This window comes from Periplaneta americana, chromosome 12 (genome assembly GCF_040183065.1).
Source record: "Periplaneta americana isolate PAMFEO1 chromosome 12, P.americana_PAMFEO1_priV1, whole genome shotgun sequence".
In the NCBI taxonomy this organism is placed as follows: domain Eukaryota; kingdom Metazoa; phylum Arthropoda; class Insecta; order Blattodea; family Blattidae; genus Periplaneta; species Periplaneta americana.
In genome coordinates this window covers 37273212-37294485 of record NC_091128.1, presented here as the reverse complement: position 1 = coordinate 37294485, position 21274 = coordinate 37273212, and the positions used below count along the sequence as shown (strand labels likewise).

At 35.6% G+C, this 21274-nt stretch overlaps 1 protein-coding gene across 6 annotated transcripts in view; it reads right to left on the bottom strand.

The window, feature by feature from the left end:
* LOC138710304 (zinc finger protein 664-like) overlaps positions 1-21274 on the bottom strand; it is a 54895-nt gene that overhangs the window by 9158 nt on the left and 24463 nt on the right. For 2 of the 6 annotated variants that reach the window (XM_069841103.1, XM_069841102.1), the window contains one exon: positions 12767-17407. The exons of 2 other annotated variants lie outside the window; for them this stretch is intronic. In XM_069841103.1, coding sequence (XP_069697204.1) covers positions 16402-17407 — 1006 coding nt within the window. In that variant the 3' untranslated portion in view covers positions 12767-16401. Of the gene's footprint in view, positions 1-6080; positions 7565-12766; positions 17408-21274 lie in introns of those variants that run through there. 2 more of the 6 variants (XM_069841105.1, XM_069841104.1) reach the window with 2 other exon arrangements.

Here is a 21274-nt window from a genome sequence, read left to right as displayed (position 1 = left end):
TCCCAAAAGATAATACGCCAATGAAAAGAGGCGCTTGGCTGGAATATGGTGTAGTGAAGGATGGTTGCTTATTGTTCTGTTTGTCGATTCTTTTCAATGTCCACGGAGGAAACTCAATGCTCAATGGTGAAAGAAAATGGCTATATAAATTGGAGGAAAGCCCTCTACACTGACTCTAGTATCAGGAAACATGATAGCAGAGAAGTTCATAAGAAACGCTATTCTAGACGGGAAAAATATGAGAGACTGGAGAACAATATCATACGTCCATTGCTACGATTAGTAAAGCCCATGCAAAGCACGTGCAAGAGAACAGAATTTGCAATAGTCGCATCACTGAAGCCTTTGCCATTCAAGGTATCACTTAACGAGGACTTAATGAGAATGAACAGAGTTGTAGAAACGGGCATGTCATTGTTACAACACTCAATACTCTTGAGGAGAAAAAAATCAATGAACCACAACATGCCAAGTACATTCACCAATCGAATCAAAATGAAATTATTGATATCCTGGCAAGTAGTAATCTGACACTGCAAGTAGGAATGCAAACAACCTGTATACCATGCTTTGATTTTCGACGAGTCGAAATATATAAGTAGGCCTATTATATAGAAGACAAAGTGCACGCTCTCCCTGAGCTGCCGTGGCCCGCTGCTCATGACAAACTAAGAAACAATGCGTATTACGTTTAGTAAATGGACAATTTGGAGAGAAGATTTTGCTGACTTCGAAGTAGTTAACTACTTTCTTATCTCCTAGGTGCAAAAGAAGGATCAGCATTTCAAATAGTGAAACACAGGTTTAGGTGTTATACACAACACATGATCTTGATAGCGTCGTAACTCACATTTAGACCTATACTGCAATTACATTATTTCAATTATCGAAACACTCAAAGAGATGTGCCATCATGAACTATGACAATCTTTCAGCGACAGCGTCTGTCACTCGCAACAATAGGCCTACTCCGTCAAAACATTTCGTGACACACATTATATACGCTACCTCCCTTGCCACAACCATAAACTTTAACGTTAGTGAAGCAGGCAGGCCTGTACTGTCAGCTTATTCCTCGTGGAGAGAAGTGGGGCACAGCTTACATTGTAATATATCACACTATGTATCCTACTAAATGATACACTAAGCATTCTCTGCCAACACTTTGTCAATTTAAATCTTTTTTCAATCCGGTATTTGAATTTAATTTTCAAGAACAACAATGTTCTCCTCGATTGTAACTTCAACTTACGCCTTCAGTGCAGTTTTTTTTACTTTCAGTTACTCTTGTAAGAGATCGCATTCGGGAATCCAGATCTGTTTTCACAGTTACTGCTGGCAGACAAAGCAAGTCTTGCTGGTACATAAATGGATGAGAACATAATGTCAGTATAGGAAATCATTCTCTTATACTAATAAAATATGCGTCGAAGTAAATTATTAAAGATATGTGAATTGTATTAAATATATTTTTCAGCTGAATGAAGTGACTGCTCTTGGTTTCCGTCTGTGTAAAGTGATGAAAATTTCCGAAGACATGTATCCAAAATTTTTATACGAGTATTAATTGATGTTAAATATCAATATTTCAATGTTTATCATTACACTTATATTGCTTATCGTGGTAATACTCCACGACGTCATGTCACTGGTCATTAATTACGTCTTGCTCATTAACAGCACCGATAGACGAAAATAAGACAGTCTCTGTTCGTGGAAACGTTCATTTCGAATGTTTGTTATAATATTATATTATTATATAGCAGGCTTTGTAGTAAGCCATTTAAAAGCAAATTTGAAATGCAATCCTTGTGTCGAATGTTTAACTTCCCAAGACAACATGTATTCAGATTTTATATGTGTTAAAAACAAAGGAGGTCTATATTGTTTCCTTCAGAGTCTGCATTACCGCAGAAAAAATGTTAAGGACAACTGTTAAGGAAAGTGGTGGCCACTTCATGAAAAAGAAGTTCAGTGGAGACTATTATGACAAGTGTTGTGCTACAAGAATTTAATTGGGAAGCGAATTATATGTTCACTTGCTTATATCAATAAGATTTCTACAAGAAGCATTGCAGATCCATTCTGCATATTTAATTAAGGCTATCTCGTTGAAGTATGTGAATATTCGCCTATTCTGTACCTGTAAAAAGTTTGTGCACAGTGCTAGTTCAGTAAGAAATGTTGCAAACAACACTGCATTATTCAAGGGACAGTAAAATTGATGTCGTAGTAATATCAAAGTTTGGATATATACTAATGTTTCTACTAATTCCTTGTTTCAGCCAATGTGCCTATATTAGGTTGAATCGTTTTTAATCCCATTTGTAATAAAGTATTATTTTATTGATTTAAACTTCGATCAGTTTTCTATTTTATTTAAGAAACCAATAGAAGTACACTCGATTACAGTTATGACTCTAATGATTTCATATGCTTATAATTTTTTAATACTGAAATGAAATAATTAATTTACGGGTGATTTTCTTTTTCTTAAATGTTCAAATCGTCGTTGATTTTACAAAACGTTGGTGAATATAGCGAACAGAAATGACATCATCGAGGATCAGTGAAGGCCCACTGATATTTAATTTATTTTTACTTCCGCTTGAAAAATAAATTATTTTCTGTACTGTCACACAGGAGGTTTCATAAAATCAACGACGAAATGCTTTGGCTTCTTTCACCCTGTCTTATTAAATAGTTTGTGTATTTTTAAAACCTGATTTCCTCTTAAAAACAATCTCTCTGTATTTAATCGCGTACCAGAGTGGCGTGTCTGTCTCCACACACCGCTTCCCCTCGTCTTCATTCACCTATAGCACCAAGTCCATATTCTTAGTACACTGGTGTTCAAAGATATCTGACCTACGATTTTATAATCGTGTACTTTCTAGCCACTGACAGACCTTACAAGAGTTCTGTTAGTTCTCAATAGGTGGCACCATTATTGGCGCGATTAAATAATGGGGAAAATGATTACTGTTATATACTGTAGAGCAGACGTCTCAATAGGGCCTCCTCAGAGCACTTCCTCCTCTTTCTCTTTTTCAATGTAAGAGTGGAACAAGATGCAGGACCAGTTCGTGTATCTCCGGATGACGTCATTGACCGCGACGTTTGAATAGATATCTGCAACCGCTACGATGTAACAGTCAGTCATTGTGTCCATCTCCGAGGAAAGAATGTTCTTATTACCGCAAATGTATGAAGAAATAAAAACTTTCATAGGGAACGCGAAATTGTGGGAGACGCAAGTTTCAGTGGGTAAGTTACCTGTTACCACTTTATTAATCTAAAATTGTTACCTGATTTGAATCAAGACCAGTGTAACAAATATAAAGATGTACTGAAGGACTTGAGAAAAGAATTTGAGACCAGATTTAAGATTTGAATAGTTCTAATTTAAAATAATTGCTTGGGAATTTCTAAGATGTTTACGTTATTTTTAATTATTGAAAACATTACGAAATATATTATTTAACTATTATTGTAATTAATATATTAATATTAGCGTAACGTAAGAATACTTACTTTAATAACCAACAAGTTTAATTCTAATTTTATTATTATTATTATTTAATTGAATTTTATTTTATTAAACAGTCCACATCTGTGGAGTAACGGTCAGCGCGTCTGGCCGCGAAACCAGGTGCCCCGGGTTCGAATCCCGGTTGGGGCTTTTTGAGTTTTTTCCGGGGTTTTCCCTCAACCCAATACGAGCAAATGCTGGGTAACTTTCGGCGCTGGACCCCGGACTCATTTCACCGACATTATCACTTTCATATCATTCAGACGCTAAATAACCTAGATGTTGATACAGCGTCGTAAAATAACCCAATAAAAATATTTTATTAAATATAGTATAAACTCAAAAAAAGAGCGATACCAAAAACCTTTACTAGAAATGAAATATTGTTATTGTTTGGTCAACTGTCCGAAGACAAGTTTGAACCTCACAAGCGATACCAACAAGGCACCACTTATGAGTCAACTAGGCCAGGAGATAATGGAGTAAGGTGGCCAGTTCCTTGTGCTTAAATAATTACGTAACATGTATGGTTCTTCATGCTTCAGATGTCTTCATTTTACTCATTGATGGTATATAATTAGAAAATAAATGTATTATTATTATTATTATTATTATTATTATTATTATTATTATTACTGCAAACTACTTAAGAAATCCTTCCGAAAACAACAGTCGATTGTGACAGTACAACTCAAAAGTGCAGCTTTGTGGCATTTCTCCCACGACAGTTACAACTTAGCTCGCTCATGCGTGTGACATTAATCAGCGATCGGCTATCTTCGGGTACTGCGCATATATCTTCAGCTGACTATGTTATCTAGACTTGCTCTCTGTAACAACTTTTATGCGTTGGCCTTGAGACGCCTGCTGTAGAGTAAGGATTGTTCCTGTTACATAATGAAATTTCACTGATTGTCTAAACTTCTGCTATTCCTCCGAGAATACATTATTTTTATTAAACTTAATGCCCAGGCACTTGGACTTGGCATAAGTCTGCTTTCTTTCCGTTTTAATCCACCTTCAAAACTGTATTCAAATTTTTCATGTTGCTGCGCTGTTAAATGTGGTAATAGTTCGCCGTACTAATATTTTCCGTATACAACCCATGCTGGAGAAGGGAAATGAGAACATGGCTTGATGCATCATTATAAAGAGAGGCTCAAATTGAACACATGCGTAGTTTACACAATAATAATAATAATAATAATAATAATAATAATAATAATAATAATAATAATAACATAATATCTCTATGAAAGTAACTATGGTAGGTTCCATAACTACTTCATAGGCCTTTTCTTAAATATTTTTCATTGCCCTACTTACTCATTATTATAACACGACACTTCTACATTAATTCCTTTACCTTGATCGAGGGACAAGAAATATCTTGCATCAAATCAGATGAAGTTATAAGATATCTTGGCGTTACTTTTAATGATGAAATAAAATTTAATGCGGCAGAACTAATTGAAAAACTGACAAAAAAATCTTAATCAGCTGGTCACGTCACCCTTACTAATGCTGGACCAAAAGATAAATATATTAAACAATATATTTGGCCTCAGTTGGTTTACCCCTTCCAATGTGCTCTTTTAAAAGATCTTAAAGTGAAATTTCTATCTGATATTGACAAATTGATTCGCAGTGCTGTTAAGGAAATAATTAACATTCCTACTGACACCCCAGATGCTATGTTGTATGCACCAAGAAGATTGCGAGGTTTAGGAGTCTTTATAGCCCAGTGGGAAGCTTACCTTCAGCATTTAAATATTTGTCAAAGACTTTTACACGTTGACAACCCTCATGTAGCAGCCACTCGGAATCTTCCAAACGAAATTGAACATTGCATCAAACAATTACCAATTATCTTGGATAGCTCTGAACGTATTTCTTCTCAAAAACTAAGAAAAGCATTGCGTGAAGATTCTTTTCATCAATGGAGCAAACTGAAAAGTAAAGTTTTGGGATTTGTTTTCTATTCTCACTGGAAGAAAGGCAATTCGTGGATCTCAACCAAAAAGGGACTTTCGAGCAGTCAGTGGACGCAAGCCATTAAGATGAAATGTAATAGAATACCTGTATGTACTCTTCCTGGTAGAACTCTTGACTCAACCCATTGCAGAAGATGCGACGAGCAAGAAACGCTTCCTCACGTCTTGGGTTTCTGCCATCATGGAGAATTGCTCCGAATCAACAGACATAATACGGTTCGTTCTCTCATCACAGCTTCAATCCGTCAGAATGCTTTCTATGAGGTTTATGAGGAGGTTGCTTGCGTCTCTTCTGATGGCTCTACTAGACGTGCTGATATCATCATAATTGATCGGCAGAAGGATAAGGGTGTCATTCTTGATCCTACAATCCGTTTCGAGATGCATGAGCAACAGCCACAAAAGGTGTGCCGTGAAAAACAAGTCATCTGTGAGCCTTGTTGTCAGTATCTCGGAGCAAAATACCACATAACACATTGGACAGTTTTTGGGCTCATGTCCAGTGCCCGTGACACAATCTCACGAAAAACTTTAAATCAACTTAAACAATTTAAAATTTCTGATGCAACGATTGATGCCATAGGATCTCATGTGTTAAAATCAGCCTTAGCTGTAATTAGTAATCATTTGTACCCAAGAAACTTTTATTGTAAATGATTTCCTATGTTTTCGTCTCATTTATCTTAATGTTTTTTTTCTTTCAAATTGTTACACAATTGTTTTTAATGATTATTCTTTATGGATTGATTAGTAGGCCGATCTATGGAACCCTTATTTAGAGCGGCTTTTGTTAATTCAAATTTATTTATTTGTAACCTACAGCATTCATTCATTCACTCACTCACTCAATTACTTATTAATTAATTAATTCATTTATATATTTGTTTAATTATTTATTTCACCACAGTTACTGCAACACCTTAGCCACAGAAAAAATTATTGACAGGTATGGTTTTGTTTCTATTTTGAAAAATGTTATTTATGAATTTTATAACGCCATAATTTTAATAACTGCCTCAATTATAGCGACATATAACAGTGTAAATTATTTAAAAATCACTGTTCTATGTACATTAAACGGAGACTGAAGAATGAAGAGTTAGTTGTTCATATTAAATATGTCTAATGTCCGGAAGTAATTTGCAGAAACAATGACTATAGCCTCTTGTCTGGGTCTATTAGTGCAGGTCTTTTGGTATAAACGAAACTTGAGAAACACTTTCTACACACTATTCACTTGAATGGCCTTCAGCCTTTATGTATGCCTGCATGTTGGTTGAAATGTTCCAATATCGGGAAGCGCATCCCACATATATCGCATTTAAATAGTCTGTCCCCTGTATGTATGCGGGAGTGTCTTATCAGATTTCCCGATTCTGAAAAGCATTTTTCACACACCTCGCATTTGAATGGCCTCTCCCCAGTGTGTATGCGTGCATGTACCTTGTAATTCCACGATGTTCTGAAAGACTTTCCACAGACAACGCAATGAAATGGCATCTCGCCTGTGTGTATACGTGAATGTACCTTAAAACTCCGTGATGTTCTAAAAGCCTTTCCACAGACATCGCAATGAAATGGCATCTCGCCTGCGTGTAGGAGTTCGTGCCTCTTTAAAACACTCATATGCAAAAAACACTTTCCGCATACCTCGCATTTGAAAGGCCTGTCCCCTGTGTGCGTACGTGCATGTGACTTATAATTCCAAGATGTTCTAAAAGACTTTCCACAAATATGGCATTGAAATGGCATCTCGCCTGTGTGAAGAAGTGCATGCCTCTTTAAATCGCTCGATTTCCGGAAACACTTGCCACAAACATTGCATTTGAATGACTTTTTCAATGTATGAGTCCGAGAATGACGTTTCAGAGATTGCGATGTTACAAAAACTTCATTACAAATATCACACTTATCACTGTGGCTTACGTCGCTACCAATCGAGCCATCAAGCCTGTAGCCGTGACGCTGTGTCAATGTGTTTTCACGAGCAATTCCATCGCATTCTGATGACACACCCTTCTCAACATTATCCACAAACCTGAAATGACAATTTGTCAATTTGCACAATAGTTAATGTGGTAAGATCCAATGTATATACATTTATCATGCTTATTCCACTTCGGAATTGTTTTACAGAAAAATAAAATTATCACAGAGGTCCAGGATAAAACAGACCAAAAGTCATGGATAATTTAGAAAAAGATGAAGGTGCGAGTAATAGTAATAATAATTGTTAATAATTTATATGCGTGAGAAATCAGAAAATGTGTAACAGATCATTGTTAGCATATGTACTGAATACTTCATAATTTTGTTTAAAGAATTTCCCTGGACTGACAGATACATAGCAGATACCTAGTCTGATACTGAAATGTCCATATTACGAAAATGTCCATAATGTGGTAACGTCCAATTTTGCAAAATGTCTAAGCTCAGAAAATGCCCAATTACATAAAGTCCAGAATTAAAATGTCCAAACTGGTCATGGGCCAGATCTGAAAAGGTCTAATCCTTAATTGAATATGATCCAATGCTAAAAATTTCCATTTGGAACGAAGTTGTGTAAATTGTCCAGACTTACTAAAATATATTACTAATAAATAGTGATTAAAAAGTGTTACGGTAACTGTATTTAAATTAGTTCAGTTCATATCTTCAGAATTGTTCTAACAAGGCACTTAAGAATTACATTTAAGTTCACCTTATTGGTCATCATCTTCGGGTTGTGGGTCAGAATGCAATTTTAGGCGGAAAGAAATTGCTCTTAAGTAGCGAGTTATATCATCCTCGTCTTTCAATTGCTGGTATCTGGTTACATGGTTTTCCATTTGTTGATTGTGAAGGTATTTTCTCCTCATTGAGTGTTTCATATTTTCATATCCACCTAATAATTGTGTCACCAATACCTTCGTTTCATTCTGCTGTTGATTAAATTTTGTATAAATCACCAAATATTTACATGGTGAGATGTAACTATTCTTTGAAACTGGAAGTGGAATCCCTCCACGGAGTTGGTCATTTGTTGGCGACCATTGAACACTAATTCATAAACATTCCACATTTCAGGTGAGAACCTGGGGAGAATAGCCCTTGCTGGCTACCGTTGATGTATGTAGTATCCACATATTGGACGAACTCCATAATTTCTTCTTCAACATTGCCATACAATGAATCCCACACCAACCGCAGATCCTGTATTGGAATGAGTGGCAGCACCATTACCTTCTGAATTTGGTGCCTTATACGAGGTTCACCTACATTTAAGTATGCCTCTCGCAATCCTTTATTAACGACGTTTCTCCATAAGGACTGCGTAAAATGGAACAGGCAACCAGTAGTAGTTATATTTGGAAAAGCTTGCGACAAAAATTAATATTCGCCAAATCAAAAACTGTGACTGAAAAAGTAGGATTTAAAACGAAGTTGTAGTCAGTGGTAAAAGATATGATTTCGCGATAAAATGAAGAGTATGTATCTTCTGTTTGACGAATTGTGAGGCAAAACACCAATGGAAATACAAAATTTCTAACCAATCCATGTATGGTGAACAGTTGTACAAATTGATTTGGTCCAGTCTTGTAAGTTCCATTGCTAACAATTGCGTCGCTCCATGATAGAAGTTGTATGTTTCACAATGTCGAGAATATCGAAATTCTCTCAGTGTCATGAAGATCCGAATCGCTGATCAAAAAATTATCTGCTGTTAGTGTTTTGTCACATGGCTCCTCAATGATTGGCTCCCTTAAACTGTTTTGCACACAAGGATAAGATATGATAAGAAATCATACGACTTATGCATTTCTTTGAGGTAGACCTATTAGAATTTCTTCATTCTGTAAACGAACAAGTTCCTGTCCACCTTTGGCAGCTACTCTTGAAGATCTGAGAAATCGAATTGTTGAAGCGTCAATTCAATAAACAGGGACCAGTTGATGCGTGTGTGGAATGAACTGGACTACCGTCTCGATGTTACTCGCGCAACACATGGTGCTCATGTTGAGTGTTCAGTGCCTGTAGGATAAAACTTTGAACCTTCCTCTATCCAGTGACATGTGCAATGTGTTCCCATCTTCGATAGTTTGTCTGTAATAGAAAATTTAAATCTGCACTTTCATTTTGAATCAAGGTGCATATTGTACTTCTACTTATATTCTGTGTATGGTAATGGTAGAGGTTGTCCTGTAAAGAAGCATGGGTTTAGACAATTTCAACCACTGAGATTTACTACTAAATACTAAGAAGTTTCGAAGAGTCTTTCATTTCCATAACAGAAACAATGCTTTCCTGAGTTAATCACTTGTGTGTCACCTTGAAACATTCTCGTCTAGAGTTTTTTCCTCTTGGTATTGCTTTCATACGTTTGATCCCATTTAAAACAAACATTTTTGTATAATGGCCCATTTTGCCTTTTGAACTTCTTTTTCACTTCGGAGTTTTTTGTCTATTGGAAATTTTAAATTTGGACATTTCTACTTTTGGAATTTTTATTTATGGACTAAATTTCATGGACGAATAGGACTTCTCTGTATGGACCTTTTATATATTTGGACTTTGTCTCTGGGAATGGTTCAATCCAATACAATGAAGTTGGTTTTCAGTCCACTTAAAATATGTTCCACGAGCACCAAAAAGCAAACCTCTTACTTCCCATTTATAATCTAGAGAATTAAATCTCTCACTTAAGTGAGCAATACCTGGTAGATACAGGATCTGCTTCTCATCATCCACTTCCTCAACTTGTTGAAAATTTCTTTCAAGCATTACGGTCAGGTGAGAAATTAATGTTTATTTTTTCGGTCTATTTAAGGCCACAATATTCACCCTTTCCCATATTCCCGGCTTCTGACAAGCAGAGCATTTCCTCGAAACTTCCCATTTTTGTTTACATATTGCAGATCGAACAGTGTAGTGTTACCACGTTTTGTATTACCTGGGAAAGTTAACTTGTGACTTGGTTTTGCAGTCAGGGCGTTTTAGTCGACTAAGTTGTCTGTTTATTTCACAATTCATTTTCAGTTTTCCAATAAGTCAAAAGATTATGAAATATATTTATTTAAAATTTTCAAACATATGACTTACCATTCTTATTAATTACAAATTAACATTTGCTAAAAAATTTTGATAAAAAGGGAAGTATAAACGTTTTCGCCTGTACGGTATCTTCAGATACATAGTTGTTTTACGATATCTAACATTACAATGTAGAATGTATTCACTTCTGTAATGAAATATTAATTTATGCAAGGTGGGCCAGTCAAATGGAAAGATTTCAAGTCGCAGAAAAAGAATGAAAAGTTACTATTATATCAATTTAATGAGTAGTAATGACAAGTACATGAATAACCATTAGGTATGCAACAAGAAAAAAATTATTTCTTAAAAATTACGTCAGCCAAGTGACCTCCATTGAAACGCACACATTCTTCGAGTCTGGCAATGAACTGTTGCATAACCCCTCTCAACATATTGACTGATATCGTAGCGACCTCTTCTTGTATACACTGTTTTAGGGCTGGAATTGTTCTGGATGCATTGCCCCCAAATACCTTCGTTTTGAGGTGTCCGCATAGGAAGAAATCACATACTGTTAAGTCAGGTAGCCTAGGCGACCAAGCAATATCCCCTATCCGAGAAATGACGCAGCCTGGGAACAAAGCATTCACAGTATCCATCGAAATTCTTGCGGTGTGGCTTGTTGCTCCGTCCTGTTCAAACAGTGTGTTTTCATTCACTGGAAAATGGGCGAGTTGTGGTGTAAAAAAGTTCTCTATCATTCCAACATATCGCATTGAATTGACAGTCACTGCATTTCCGGACTCATTCTCAAAAAAAAATAAAATAAAATAAAATAATAAAAAAAAAAAAGAGCCAATTATTCCAATTGAAGAAACCGCGCTCTATACTGCTACCTTTTGAGCATGGAGAGGTTTCTCATGACCATTGAAATCAATTAATTGCAGCTTGCAGTAACGATGAGCACCATTTAACAAAACATTGTAGAAACAAACAACTTGGTTACTAGGGAACGCGGAGATAGTGACGTCACCACCTAAGGAGTCATAAATTGTAAAGTATGTACGTAGAGAAGAGACGGTTATATTCATTCTCACCCTCTTCATATGAACACTGTACTCCCAACAAATCTTTCGTCCACACCTGTGGAGTAACGGTCAGCGCGTCTGGCTGCGAAACCAGGTGGCCCGGGTTCGAATCCCGGTCGGGAAAAGTTACCTGGTTGAGGTTTTTTCCGGGGTTTTCCCTCAACCCAATACGAGCAAATGCTGGGTAACTTTCGGTGCTGGATGCCGGATTCATTTCATCGGCATTAGCACCATCATCTCATTCAGACGCTAAATAACCTAAGATGTTGATAAAGCGTCGTAAAATAACGTACTAAAATAAAAATAAAAATCAAATCTTTCCGTTTGACTGGCCCACTTTGTATACTGTGTAACAGCAAAAAGTAAATCATGAGTTATATATAGTGACAGCTTGATAGCTTAATACAGTTATAGGGGATATGTTGATTTCAATTTAATTTACTAATCTGCCAAATTATACGTGACATGGTGTATGTATACATAGAACTCATGTTACCTTATTTTGTTACATGTGTTTATTAACACTGTTAAAAATTAAAATTGATAAAATATAAAATATTGTCATACTTATACATATGTTGAAATTTGATATAGATTTAAATGTCATATAAAAACATTGTGATTAATCGTACATGAATATTTGTGATGTTATGATGACGCGTGTTTGTACATAGGCTACATATAATACACTAATTATGTTTTCATGTGATTTAAAACTTTTTCTGTATGTAGGGCCTAATTATTTCGTACTTTGCAGATGCGTGCTTGCCATAAAATATACGTGTGTTTAAATAGCATGTGATTTAGTATAATAAAATATTAATATCTTTATTTAATTTAATGTTCAAAGTCATAATATTAATGCATATTGTTAACAATCTTACTGTTATATTTCGATGATCATTTATTCTTGAAGAAGAAGAATTATTTCATTTGATGTGATTAGAGGAAATTAAAGGGTATGAATTACATTCCACACATGTTATGTTTTTAAGTTAAATGAGGGAACTTACATAGGCCTAATATGTGCGATGGATGCATGTAGTTGCCCGCTCACATTGATACGTTGTAAATGAATTACTTACTCACAATTATCGAAGAGTTTTCCAGATTCCCATTTGCATTGTCTTGCACTGATGTTTCAACTTCGACATTCATAAGCAGATTATCAACTTTATTCTCAATTTTTGGGAGTCCATCATTTATCCATTCTGATCGAGGCTCTGCTTTTATGTCGCAGCAACTTAAACAGTATCTTTGTTCACAAGGAATAGCAACTAGCCGCACTACAGCACATAATCCCCAAGGGAACAGACAAATTGAGAGATATAACGGAATAATTTGGAAGACTATAGAACTGACCTTAAAATCTCAAGGTCTTCCAGTAATACAATGGGAGACTGTTCTTCAGGGATCCTTAAATGCTATTCGATCTCTGTTATGTACAGCAACTAACACAACACCACATGAACGTATGTTCTCACACTCCAGACGCTCTGCAAACGGATCTATGCTACCGACATGGTTGACAACACCGGGAACTGTATTCATTAGAAGAAACGTTCGATCCATTAGTTGAGGAAGTTCAGTTGATACAGGCAAACCCTACCTATTCTTATGTCCGAAGGGAGATGACTGTATCGAATCGACAACTTGCTCCAAAGGAGCAGGTGTCTGTTTTTGTGGAACGGGATGAATTTCAAATGGAAGACTTCGAAAATGATGACAACCAGAATACAGCTATTTCTAAACCTTCACAAATCCCGAGAACAGAAAGGGGTGATTCCAATTTGAATGAGTCTTATGGAAGAAATGGCGAGACTAAGTCAAACGAGAACAATATACCGGTATCTCGTTGTCCTGGCAGAGTAGTGACACCCTCAAGTTACTTACAGGACTATATTCAATACTGATCTGGGGAGAATGTAACGAGTTTTATAGTTAAATCGACCATATGCATAATGATCGATTCTTCTGTTTTGTTTTGTTTATGTATCCAAGGTATTTGTTTATGTAACCAACTAGCTAGATTTATATGTTGAATAAGGCCAACTGTGGTTCTCTAGATTGCAACTTTATCTATTTTTCAATTACTTCAAAGAGAAAATTGATATGAAGAGGTAGATGCGGATCCATTGGAACTCGTAGAACTACAAATCCCGAATAAGTCACAAACCTGCTTCTTACCCCTTGATTGTTTTAATATTCCGACACTTCTTTTATTTTCAAGTCAATTTGCGACTTTTACCATTTTCTGATACTTCATTTTTTTATATATCATACATATTGATTTTCTAGTGTGTTTGTGAATATTTAATATATGTCAATTTGTAAATTTTTCACTTTCTTGAATCAGAAAAATTGAGATATAGAGGTAGATGTGGGTCCATGAGTACTTGTAGAACAAGAAGATTCGTGCATGTCATGATTTTTTTTTCACTATCATTGTTTTAATATTTTCAAACTGTTTTTATTTTCAAGCCACTTTGGGAATATTAAAAGACGATGTGTACATATTTTTATTTTCATTACACTTTTGTGGAAGCAAAATATATTTTAATTAACCTTCAAGTCACTACAAATATTTTCTGTTAAACTACACAGTGGTGTAAGTCATTTGCAGGTTCTCAAAATCAAACTTAATTGGGAGAATTACATCTCTTTTTAGTTCCCTTAATTTGAGACAGTGCCTCTGGTTACATTCAGCACGTTTACGTAACGAAATTGATGCTTCAGAATTTATTACAGCATTTCTAATAAACCTCTCTGTCTCTCAAAATGAATAAAATGTCACTTCTACCACTGTGACTTTAACTCCCTCATATCCACGAGAATTTGCATTATTGTTGGGATTTTATTAAATAAGTCTACTCTGCAATGAGCCTATTAGTATTAATAAAGAAGCAGGATTTTAGGCTTAGGTTAGAACCATAGACTAAATTCCTAGAATATCAGAGAACTGCATTTAAAAAGTAACACTGATCAAACCGATTTATAATTTAAAATATCAGCCCCATCCTTAACTAAACCTTTTCTACATGCCTAAAAAAAATATAAAATAATTTCAAAACCATAGGTAGCTAGGGCAACCTAGGCCTAATCACATGAGGATAGCACCACAAGCAAGCAACATTGCATTGCTCCTGGGATTATTTATTACGTGTGAGACAGAAAATACATTATAAAAACGTTAAAAAATTTAACTGACATTACATTATTTTTTGGGATAATGAACTAATTCCTAGCCTCACTTTTTCCAATTTTAACAAGCTTATTAATTTTACTTGAGTTATAAACATAACTTAATCACGTTTTTTGTGACACCAATACATTAAGTGCTATAATAGCAAAGGAACAATTTTTTACTGCTTGAGTGACGAGTTCAAACTAGGAACAACAGTATGTGTATATAAAGTAGACAATTTTGACGTTGTACAAGACGTTAGGTAAGTGTGCCAATTTGATTTTTCCTAATACAAAACCACTGTACACAGACTATCAACCTCAACTACGTATAATGCCAAAAAAGATAAAAATAAATCAAATTTTGTTTTCAATTCTTGTAATACAATCGTTTTTATTACAGAATTAATTAGCAAAAATTATATAACAGTGTATTTTTTTTTCTTCTACCCACTTTTTCATGCAATGGTCCATTCGCTTTATCACAGTTACAGAAAATTTTCAAGTTCATACATAAGTCGAAGGAAAAATCAGAAATGCACACGCTTTGAAGTACACATACAATTTCAGGTAATCACTTATTCTTTCCCTACAAAATAATATCTATTATCTAAAAAGATGTAGCTCTCAATTTTTCTTGTTTTTGAATAAAGTTTCCCTGACTACTAAGTTACTAAAATAGTCTTCAAAGCCACGCTTTGTATTATAATATAGCCTTTTGAAAATAAGCGAATATTAGTTTATGCTCGCACCATAAGAATTAGGGGTTGTGTGCTATATCCACTGCTTAAATAATTCCAACTTCATTGCCTACTAACTCATATCTGTGGCATGAAAAAAATCATTCAATGCACATATCTTTGTTTTGATGACTGAAAAGTTATATCTTGAAAGTGAGATATATTTTTGATTTTGTGAGACCAAATTTAGAATTAAAAATTAAATAAATCAAAAGGTTCTGAAATATCAGATTGTAGAATATTAAACCAACCATACTAACTACAAAAAAAAATTGTTAGTTCACTTTCCACTAACCATACAATTTCATTTCTATAAAAATTTTCAGCCCAATCACTGTCCTCATATTTCTTGCTATAAACATGTCTCTAGATGGAAATTTAATTAAATATCTTTATAGCGACAACTGCAAACTAGAGTGATTTCTCCCACAATTTCTCTTCACCTAATTACTAACGAATTAATTCTTCACATTTACGATAACGGTAGCAATTTTGCAGAAATCACGTCAAAGCTGATTGTTGCATTTCACACATTAAAATAATCACGGTAGTTCAACACAATTCCAAGCCGTTTCACTTATGACACTTTTGAATCAACATCCATGTTATCCTCTCGTAAAACTACCTATTTACGACCAAATTCTACGAAATATTTCCCAGAATAATAGAATTTGAATGGCTTCTCACCGGAATGTGCATCTGCATCATATGTATAAAGACTACAGATTAGAAAAATTGTTTGCCACAAGCATCGGTTTACAAAGGCATATTGCCATAATGTGCCTCTGCAAGGACGTCAGATTAAAATATTTTACAAAATATTTTCCACAAACATGGAATTTTAATACCCTCTAACCAGAATGTGAACGCGCATGCTCTTTGAGATGAGCTGACTGTACAAAACATTTACCACATAATTCGCATTTGAATGGTCTCTCGCCAGAATGCGTACGTGCATGCACTTTAAGAGCTGCGGACCGTACGAAACATTTCCCACAAACGTCGCATTTGAATGGTTTCTCACCAGTATGCTTACGTGCATGCACTGTCATATCTGAAGGATGAACGTAACTTTTCCCACAAATATCGCATTTCAAAGGCTTCTCTCCAGAATGCGTACGTGCATGAATTGTGAGGTAACTTGAATGTGCAAAACATTTTCCACAAACAGTGCACTTAAAGGGTTTCTCGCCAGAATGCGTACGTGCATGAGCAGAGAGTTGACCTGATTGTACAAAACATTTTCCACAAACACCACATTTGAATGGCTTCTCACCAGAATGCGTGCGTGCATGCACTCTAAGAGAACTAGACCTTGAGAAACGTTTTTCACAAACATCACAGGCGAAATATTTGTCGGGAAAATGCGTACGTACATGCATTGTGAGAGCACTGGAACTAGCAAAACATTTCCCACAAACATTGCATTTTAATGGCTTCTCGCCAGAATGCGTACGTGTATGCAACGTTAGAGCAGCAGACCTTGCAAAGCTTTTCCCACATATATCGCATTTGAATGGCTTTTCTCCTGTGTGCGTAGGTACATGGGATTTGAGATTGTCTAATCGTAGAAAGTATTTTCCACAGGTTTTGCATTCAAATCTCTTTTCGTGAGTACGCAAATGCTTTCTCTGGCTTTGTAGAGTCTGTAACAACATGCCACAAATATTGCACTCAAATGAACCTTCGTTCGTTTCAATCTCCGATAGAGACTCTTCGTTGTTCTTTCTTGTAAGAAATTGAGTGTAAATCTGGGGTTCAGGTGTACTTCCTCTGACGTGTTTATCAGAGAATACACAATTTTCAGATCTTGTATAATTTACCTGTGGCGTTTCATTCCCATCAGTGTTTAATGTGCTGCAATAGAAAGTTCTTATTAGTCAAAGTTACGCCTATCACTACAACAAAGGCTATCGATACTGTCAATAAAGAAGTGCATAGTAGTAAACAGCTGAACTACGAAACGCATATGACGATTTTGCAAGGCATATGCGGTTAGAAATAACGGACAGGTCTGATGTTTTAAGTCAGACTGGGAAATTTATGCAGAATACTGATATTGGGTGGTAATTAAAGAAGCTCAAGGAAGCCGGGAATTTTCTGAAGCCTTGAAAATTACTACGAACAAATTGCAAATGGCGAAATAGGTAGATTTCTAAAATGCTGTTGTTTTATGATCTTGGTGCAAGGTTAGCTGAAAGGTGTTGCAGCGTGAGTTTTCTATGCTTCTAACCACGGTTCAATATGTTTTTCTTACGCCACGAATTGAAAACGACGCATGCATTCAAATGTGCGTAACTAGTTTCGTGTCGCACCATACTTTTGGTTAATCATCTCCAATCTCGGACCCCTTCCCTCCAAGCTGAAGACTTCTTCTTCTCTCCAAAAAGTCAACTCGGTTTACAATAAACAGAGTCATTTTTAATTGAATAACACAACCATTCTCTCCTAATTCTTTGCCCTGTCAATGTGAATTTATCGTAATACTTGGTGGAAAAGGATCTGTTATCCTGCTTAGGATCTTTACAGAAAGGACCCGCTGGCTCGGCTGATAAAGATTTTATCTATTAAAGAATATTTTAGTTTCATTATCTACTTCTAACTCATAATCTGCGCAGTTATTTGAATACTCAGCAACTGCGATATTAGTAGGCCTAATTAGATTTAAGGCGATTTTGTTACAATCTTCTTTTTCGCTAACGCTTTGACAATTGGTGTCTCTACTAACATCTATTTCTATATCACTTTTCACTTCAGACGCGCACTCACTTGTGACACTGCAAACATTTGTAACTGTTGAGCTAGCACTACTACTAGGACCAGGAAGAGACAAAAATTCTTATGTTCACTAATTTGTTTGTTTCTTTATCTAACTCTCGCTTCTTCTTTCTTTTCTGTGCACCACTTAGATGTTCGTACTTAACTTCAAACGGTTTCATTTTTCAGTACTATACTGTCTATACTCTTTATACTCTCTAATAATAATCTTCTCGATTAATGCACAGAAAAATATACGAACAAAATTGAAATAAAAACTGTTCAAATAAAGTTGTATAAATATCACACCGACCACACAACTGACATTATTAACTTCCCGCAAAGACAGCTCTTTCGAAACAGAGTAAAGTTGACTGATCGTTACTGCACAAACATCTTATTGGATAATTATTGGCATTATAAATTTGAACAAAAACCCAGTCCATTGTTGTCGAATAAACACATAACAAGTTAAATGTTCAGAAAAAAATGTACATAAAACCATCTCAGGTACACTGCAATCAAGAAAATACTCATACAATTTTATAACTAAAATATGATATTTTGGTATCGATTTTCATTCTTGTCACTGTGATAAAATAGCTTTGCGCTACTCTTTTGTGAGGGCTGAGAGTGATGCTGCACACCACGTGTATGTGTTATACGACACGGCTGTCGGCAAGGGCACAGGGAAGCATTGTTTAAAGCTGTGCTGGATTCAACAACATAGCCCGATTCTATGAAACCATCGTGAATAGTGATCTGGCCAGTTACATGTAGGCTGCAATTGACTGGGCTTTTTTTTCTTCCTCTTTTTGCATGGTGTTTGCGGGGTCCCTTAAAAGCTCAGGCCCGCCTGCATTGCAGCCCCTGGAGGTCCTAACGTTAGGATTGCTGACGTAAATGGTTGGCATAAACAATTCCTTGCATTAAGTAATCGTGGGTTGATAACAGAACTCCTCCAGAATATTTCAGAACAACAAAGTCCATGAGTTATTGTTAGTGCATTGAGACTTGATGATGTGAATTACAACGATACATGTAAAGTAACAGATAATCTTGTACCAGTGAGGAAAGTATTTGAAGAGTATGTCACCGAATGTAATGCAAATAATCAAGTAGATGAATACACAACAGTAGATCAGTAGATGAAAGTCTAGAAGCTTTAAGTGGCCATTGTAGATTTTGTGTATCAAAACCAGGCAAATATGGCAGCTTTGTTTGATGCTCGTACAGTTTACACTAGTAGTCTGGAAATATGCGCTGGCAAGGAACGAAATGGACCCTATAATATTAACAATAATCCAAGCAGTGTTCCAAAGACAACTGTTGAACCAATAATAGCATGGGGATAAATGCAACGTTGGACAATTACTTCAGACCTGTGTCATTACCAATGGAGTTAGTTCAGTGGAGAATTTGTGTTGTAGGAATATTACGTAAGAATAAGAATTCTCCCATTTTCATCAGGATAAAATAAAGGTCAGAACAAAGTTGTATGTTTGCATTTTCCAAAATTGGGACGCTACATTTGTATGTTTCTAAATAATCGCAGTGTGTTATATGACAGTGAAACAGAGGATCTATAAAAACAGGAGATCGTAACTTTTTACAATCCTGCAAAGGGAAGCGCAGATGTGGCGGTAAAGATAGATTGCTGCCTAATTATAAACTTTTTCAACTACGGTATCTAAGATATACATGTGTTACAGTTTCAATGTAGCCTCCAGAATTCAATTTTATTATTTTAAAGCTTGTGTTCTTACTAGTGAAAAGAAATTTCTGACCCTCTAAGCCACGTGTTATTGCTGTTGTACGCTGCACAGGAAACTACCATTTTACACTATTTACAAACCACATCACTTCATATCAACTATAATAATATTTACAAGACATAAAATTTCATACTGTTATCATAACAATTTACATCACTTTCACAGTGTTCACAAAAAACATCCGAGACAAAACACAGCATAAGCAGGCCACTACCGTGTTTACTGCTGTTTCTACTAATTTAATGGCGGCGTAAACATGCACAGACTGGTTTAAATTTTGGACAGGACACCAGCGCTCTGTGTGAGTCTAGTATACTATATAACGTCTATGAGCGGGACACGGTCTGTGTGTGTGTGTGTGCGTGCATGTGTGCGTGTGTGTATATATAATCAAACCATCAGCTATATTCTCGTCTATGTAAATAACGATATTCAAACAATATAATTTGTATTCTATATGCGTCACCTCTCCCGAAGCACACAAAATCTTAGATACTTCCGAGCACACGCGCAGTCTTGCAAATTCATATCAAATATTTATTCATATATAAAAAAAGGAGAAAAAGAAGCAACAGGCAAGGCTGCAAGACAAACAGATGGACTTAACTAGTACTCGAAAAGCGACTTTAATTATAATCTGTTTTGACTGAGTGTACATATTTTATATAACAGGTATTTCAAGAAACTAAGTAAAACAGCTATATCGAAAATGAAACCGTTTATAATATTTATTTTATTATTACAAGAATCGGCATTTAAAACTTACAAAATGTTGAGCTATACAGACTTCAATTTGGATCACTGAAGTGTAACAACAGTGTATGCGACAAGAAGTCCTCATACCACTACTTCAACTACAAAAGTTCTCGCCTAATTATGCTTGTTACTATATCTTTCGGGCTGGAGGTTGTTTGGACTAGGGCATTCATGCAGAGAAGTGGGATGAATAAATTCTAAATTATATTACAAATACGATAATTTGCAGCCATATAAGAATGTTCTTATCATTTGTGTCTTCATTTTATGAAATATATAGAATAAACTCTCCAACACTTATTGCCTTCATAACTCCCTTCTTACACGATTTTCCAGGCCATTCTTATTATGTAAACAAATCATTCCGTAAGAGATTGCAAATTACGTCATATGTGAAAATTTTAATGACGCAATGATAGAAATGACTATGTGAAAA